Source organism: Pinus tabuliformis, chromosome 1_1 (assembly GCF_031772625.1).
Source record: "Pinus tabuliformis cultivar Carrire ecotype Pingquan chromosome 1_1, CPIR1, whole genome shotgun sequence".
Classification (NCBI taxonomy): Eukaryota; Viridiplantae; Streptophyta; class Pinopsida; order Pinales; family Pinaceae; genus Pinus; species Pinus tabuliformis.
The window spans coordinates 477,649,407-477,656,113 of NC_142297.1; the positions used below are offsets into that span (position 1 = coordinate 477,649,407).

At 35.6% G+C, this 6,707-nt stretch overlaps 1 protein-coding gene across 1 annotated transcript; it reads left to right on the forward strand.

The window, feature by feature from the left end:
• The first annotated feature begins 816 nt into the window (after window positions 1-816).
• On the forward strand, window positions 817-5,937 carry LOC149213813 (uncharacterized protein At4g15970-like). Its single transcript, XM_089390806.1, has 3 exons — window positions 817-1,320; window positions 2,062-2,424; window positions 5,378-5,937. The coding sequence occupies exons 1-3, from the start codon at window positions 1,147-1,149 to the stop codon at window positions 5,597-5,599; spliced, it is 759 nt and encodes a 252-aa protein (XP_089246932.1). The 5' UTR covers window positions 817-1,146; the 3' UTR covers window positions 5,600-5,937.
• The last annotated feature ends 770 nt before the right edge of the window (window positions 5,938-6,707 follow it).

The following is a 6,707-nucleotide window of genomic DNA, read 5'->3' on the forward strand; positions in this document are numbered from 1 at the left end:
ACAAACGACATTTTAAAGCTATTATCAAATGTATGAGCTAATACATGACATCATTTTGATGGGCAAGGTTTTATAATATTGGATAAAAAGCATTAACATTTCAACCTCGACCGTGATATTTCATTAGATGTACAGTGGCTAGATAGGACGCGTTGACCAAGTACAGTTTCCTCTCTCAAGAAGCTGCTAGATTTTCAGAGATTTCTCACTCGAAGATTTTGAAATATTTAGCAATTTTAATCGTAGATTTTGAAATATTTTGTAATTTGATAGATAGAAAATATAAGAGTTAGTTGTATCTATTCATAAATTTTAAAATATTTTTAGATTAGATAATTTAATTTAATTTAATTAATCATTATAAATAATATGAGTAGAGATCTAATTTTTTTACATGTAAATTTTTTATGAAGCAATATTATTTAAATGTTTTGTATGGTTATTTATATTTATTTATTTTTAAATATTTTGAAAATTTCAATTTTGATGACTAACATATTTCTCAAAATCTTCAATATAAATAAGTTAAGGTAATGCAGCATCTTCAACCTGAAAGTACAAATAATTGACATAATTGACTTATTTTTTATTCATTAGGGCAACCAATATATATTATATCACTGATCTATTAGTAAGCGGTGGCTGTAATGTATTTGCTTAAATCTAACTGTAGACATATACTAGCTTAAAACCAATGATGAATATATACAATCCCAACCAATAAATAATAACACCATAGTTGCTCTCAATCAAATTCCAAAAATATACCACGTAAATAAGTTCAAGGCAATGACCCAAAGATTGATAACTATGATAAACTGGATACAGCTGACGAGGTGCTGCGGGGCATCCTGAGCAGATTGTACATTCGGATGACCAGAAGCACAAAGTCACTGGTTGACTTTTTGGGTTGGCCATGAAATAACCTCAATCTTCAATCAATCGGGTCAGGGACTACAACGGCGGTTGGGCTGCCTCTGTATTTGACTCTTTCCACCATCTAGAATCGTTCAATTTCTCTTGAATTGTGTGGAGATATTTGGGTGTATTGGTGGCAATCATAATGAAAATGTTTTAGTATAGGACCCGAGGGATTTCAGCCTTAGAGCCATTAGATTGCAAGAGATACATCTTGTTGATCCGAGTATGATGAACCAGCAGCTTGAAAACAAATTGCAGACCATTCAGCCCACAACAGTCTGCAAATATGTCATAGTAGCATGTGTCTGGATATTCACAATGGTGCTTGCACTGCAATATTACTATAACCCACTTGGAGTGAGCAATGGCCGAAATGTTTTCAACTCGTCGACAAACCATGTAGGTTGGGCTTTGTGAATATATTAATTTTTCATGCATTCGATTTTTTGTAACCCACACAGCAATCTGTGTAAATTCGGATTGAAAAGTTAACGTTTAAATATTGGAAAGGTCAAACTTTGTTTAACACACATTTAAGGAAATGCCTGCTATTCCCACAGTCTAGTATTATCTTTATATCGATCGTAACTTTCAAAAATATCTTAGAATTTGAAGATCGGTTAAGAAAACCAATTTAGTATTATCTTTATATCGATTGTAGATTCCAAAAATACTTTAGAAGTTGAAGATGGGCTAAAAAAAACTAATTTAGTATTATCTTTTATATTGACTGTAAATTCCAAAAATAAATACCTTAGAATTTCAAAATCGGCTAAAAAACCAATTTAGTATTATCTTTTATATTGACTGTAAATTCCAAAAATATCTTAGAATTTGAAAATCAGCTAAAAAGCCAGTCTAGTATTATCTTTATATCGATTGTAGATTCTAAAAATATCTTAGAATTTGAAAATTCGCTTAAAAAACTTTTCTGCTAACCATGGGATGAAGTTCGGGGAAGTTCAGGGAGGGTCTGGTTGTGGTTGTTTTTACTTCAGAGAAATTTGAAATTAACATGATTACTCTTTGCTTTGATAATTTTGAAGTCAACATTTATACATACATTAATTTTGGGCAGAATAATCCTCTCCAATAAATAGATTTTCATGACTATTACTGTTTTTCTGCATCAACTTGCAGAGTTCAGAGTTGGATTTAGGCAGACTTCTAGAAAAGGTTTCAATGTCAAACAAGACTTTGATAATCACAACGATATATTCAGCTTGGGCCGAACACAACAGTTTACTGGACTTGTACCTCCAGAGCTTTCAAATCGGTGAAGGCACACAACAGCTAATGAAAAATCTCCTCCTCGTTGCTGTAGACCAAAAGGCATTCGAGCGTTGCCAACAGATTCATCCGCACTGCTATCTTTTGCTAAACGAAGGATCTGATTTTTCAGGCGAGAAGGTTTTTATGACCCAAGACTACTTGGATCTGATGTGGGCTAGAATACTATTTCTGAAACATGTGTTGGTGTTGGGTTACAACTTTGTTTTCTCAGTAAGTGTATTTCAATTCCATAGACCTGAGAGATTAATACCGATAAGAATAGAAAAACTGGTTCAAATTCTAATCAAATGGCATGTGGAGATATGTAAACTTCTAATATAGATATATTTAAGCCTGGTTCAAGTAAGGTGTGTAATGAAGTAAATTAGTTGACTTTATGCTTGTTAATAGAATAAGGAAATTTTATGTATATTACTTGTCTTAGATTTGCAGATTTAAATCAGAAGTACCAGATTTGTCAAAATTATTAAAGCAATAACTTATTTTTAGAAAGAAAAAATTTTGTAATTTTTTCTTGTTAAGCTTGGCAAGTCCTTTTTTTTCCATTCATTTATAAGCAAATTTACACCACATAGATTGACTAGGTGACCTCAACTTGCCCATTGGGAAACCAAGTCGGTTCACCACCTATCCGCATTGTATGCCATCAAAAAACAAAAAGTTTCAGTGTTTCTATCCAAGCTATATAAGTCTTTGTTTCATGACCATTCTCTGGATTTCTATCTATACATATTCTTGCATAAGAAAAAGTAAAAGCTATCCGCATACAAACCAAAATTAAACAAAGGAGATTATCTATTCATTTTGTTCCTCCGAGGTTAATTCCACAGACGCGGGGTCTTTGATATTCAATCCTGACATCTCAGAGAATTCCAAGATGCATGGGATATGCTTTTCAATTCTGCAAAACCTGATATATTGCTTATGGAATTGACATTAAACTTTCTGGAATTCTTGTTTATAGCCCGACATGCCTTGGACAGAAACAACCATGCCCACTGAGATTTGCTCCATGGCCTTGTCCAACAGGCTTTTCATAGCCAATAAAGATATAAGATCTACTTAAATTGTGTTATCCTGCCTCTAGTGGTACCAGGGTCCAGGACAAAGGTTCTCCAATCATCCATGTCTTCCTTAGTCTCGCTGCCCTGCTTAACTTCTACTTCCCATTCCTCTAAAATTTTCCGAATACCTTCCTCGCGATATGCCTTGACAGCCTCACTGATAAGCCTTTCCACTGATTTTCTACCTCTACGAGGCTCAGACGTGCTCAATTACTTTTCGTTTTTGGCACCTGGGTCTGTCTTCCATTACCGCGATTTTTCGTAGGTCGATTCATGACGGAGATGCCCCAAACATGTTCAGAGCAACAATTTGTTAACCAAAAACAATTCATCATGATATAACAATGCTCTCATCTATGAGTTGGATTACCACTGATAACCGCCCCACCTTGCTCCTCCCCTTTCCCTTTGGTATCGGTGTCAGGGCCTTCATGGTCATAGGTCCATTCCTACTGCTACGAGCAATGAGACCCCGTCACCACACCGAACTCCTCACGACCGCAAACCGGTTCTCTTCCCCTTGCCAATTCCAAGTTGGCAAGCGTTGCCGCTTGCCAGCATTAGGCCAACCATGGTTAGCAGACCCCTTCCCTTCTGCTTAAGACACCAGCATATAGCCTTTGATATTTTCATGCCCGACTTCCCACCCATGATTCCTAGCAATTCCCTAACATTGGTTTCTCTACTTCTCAGTAATTGCATTGGTGTCGTCATCGGTGGTTTGCACCTAGGCAGTCGTTTAACTGACACCTGCCCCTCTGCACCAAGCTCACGACCTCTACTCGCAAAACCCCTACAGGCATCCCCACTTAGCCCTCGGCCCACAGTTCCTAACATCCCCATGCCTAACACTAAGGTTTCAAACCAGAGGGAAATTGTAGCAATGCTTGGCAGTAGCAAAATATAGATGCAGGACAAAGCCAACACAACCAAGCGCCACCCCCAATTCCACCAAGATTCTTAACTTCCTAATTATCCTTCCTAATTTTCCCCTGCTCCCTCCAACAGAAACCAAACAAGTCAACATTGCAATGGGAAAACATACCAGTTGATATTTGCAGGGTTGACAAGCTTGAAGTTGAGGATGGCATCGCCAAACCCGTCCAGTGCACCAGTTCCTCCGTCCACGAACAAACTCACCAACATCATCCACCTACCTACCCTTTCTCCCATTAAAACCTTCTCCTCCACCACCCTCTCTGCCAGCTTTCCCACCTCCCTCCATGCAATCATGCCAAGAGCCGCCACACCCATCGTCTCGAGCGTGTGGGTGGTGGTGGTATAGTACTCATGTGTACTCAACGTTAATCTCCATTTGCTGTCCCAACCATCGGTTTGCACCCTCATTGAGGTGAAAAACCTGTAATTTTATTTTTACTTAAAAAAAGAAAATTACATTTTGTCAATACTATCAGAAGCGAGGGTTTATATGTCTACAAAAATTTGGAAATATGAAAAAAAACTTTAGAAGTTGCTTGATATTAATTACTTAACTCTTTTTCTTTTTCTTTTTCCTGTAGATTTTCTGTAACTTCGAATCCAACCATTCTCAAATGGCTCATGGTTATCTTTAGTGGGTGTTCCTGGTTTGAATTTTAACTTTTTGGGACATGAACTCTCTTTGTGGCCACCATCCCATCCTCTTTGTGTGGTGCATTTTTCTATTGTTCTAGTTCATGGGTAGATTATGTCATTCTGTCTGTGAATTGCAGTGCCAGATATGATCCAATGGTTAGTAGATAAATTTAATTGCAACAGATATTATGTTCCAATTAGAAGCAAGACTATTTATGCATTCCAAACACTATTTTTTCAATTGAAAAAAAAAAATTATTATTGATTCATCCTTAGCTTAATTACATATTCAAAATATATCCAAAAATAAAACCGTGAGGCCCTCGCTCCTATCCATCAGATTCTCTTTGCGGACAACATATGCCAATTCAATGTATGGAAATCCTAGTAAAGTAGCAAATATATCTTTTTATATGATTTTTTTTTTTTTTTTTCATTTTAGTATGTTACCATTAAAACTTGAAATTTAATTCTCTCAATGCTATGTTTAAGTATTAATTGGTTCTGGATGATTTTTTGAACAGGATGCGGATATAATGTGGTTCCGGAATCCGTTCGAATTATTTGATGAAAACGCAGATTTTCAGATTGCCTGCGATAATTACGTCGGCGATCCTCACAGCATGTCGAATGCAGTCAACGCAGGTTTCAACTTCGTTCGTTCCAATAACAGAAGTATTGGGTTTTATGAATGGTGGTATACTCCAGAAGTTCCTACCCCAACATGCACGATCAGGGCGTTTTGAACGAGATCAAATCAGAGAAGCGCGTGTCTGAAATAGGGTTGAAGATGCTGTTTCTTGATACCAAGTATTTTAGTGGGTTCTGTCAGCAGAGAGCAAGTCTAAGGGATGTGGTCACAATGCATGCCAATTGCTGTATAGGCATGAAGGCTAAGCTTGCTGATTTGACTTTAATTCTGCAGGATTGGGCATCCTTCCGCTCTCTCAACGCCAGTCTAACAACCCAAGTCCACTGGAGAGCTCCCAATTCCTGTTTCCACTGATCGTAAGGTCTGCAGGATTAATTGCTTTTCTTTCTTTCTTTTTTTTTGGGTCAGATTGGTATTTTCTGAAACATTGATGTATATAAGATAACATATTAGAATAAATTGAGATGGGATAGAATTTTTATATTAATGGTAGATTTTAAGAATATCACTGAATTCTAAAATTTAGAAAAAAAATATTTATTTAATCTAGTATCAGATTTGAGATATTCTTAAAATTTACAATTTAAAATATAAATCTAACGGTTTTGAAAAAAATATGCAAAATAATTTAATTTAATAAAATTAGTTTCATAATATACTTGCATTGCTTCCTCCTATTGACATCCAGAAGGTGATTTAACTAAATGATTTTAGTTTTCATTTGGCATTGGACTTGTACCGGACTATTCAGAAACAAAATTTTCCATTTTCAATAATGGATATACTAACAGCCTAATAAATATATCGTCTATCACTCCTGCAAATCATATGGAAATTTTCCATTTTAGATAATGGATAGACTAACAGCCTAATATAGATTGCCTATAACTCCTGTAAATCATATAAATGTAATAAGGTTGGATTGCTTCCCAAACATGGACAACCATAAGATGACTTAATTTTAAACAAAAGTAAAATTTCCCATAATATCATTACGGCTAATATATACAATTTTAATGCTTTGACCCAGTGTTGTCATAGAGGGCAGCATTCAGTTATTGCACTCTTATGAATCAATTGAATAACTTAGTATAAGTTTGTATTATTTTTAACATATTAGGTGATTTACTTGAATAGTTTTAACATTGGAAGGTGATTTAATTGAATGATTTTAGTTTTAATTAAGTTGATATCTTTTGGAA

Bases quoted from the DNA above. Each gene is read 5' to 3' on its own strand.
- LOC149213813 (XM_089390806.1), top strand. From the start codon at position 1,147: ATGATGAACCAGCAGCTTGAAAACAAATTGCAGACCATTCAGCCCACA. The intron at 1,321-2,061 runs GTAGGTTGGGCT...ATCAACTTGCAG, and splicing joins TCAACTCGTCGACAAACCAT to AGTTCAGAGTTGGATTTAGG. The intron at 2,425-5,377 runs GTAAGTGTATTT...TTTTTTGAACAG, and splicing joins GTTACAACTTTGTTTTCTCA to GATGCGGATATAATGTGGTT.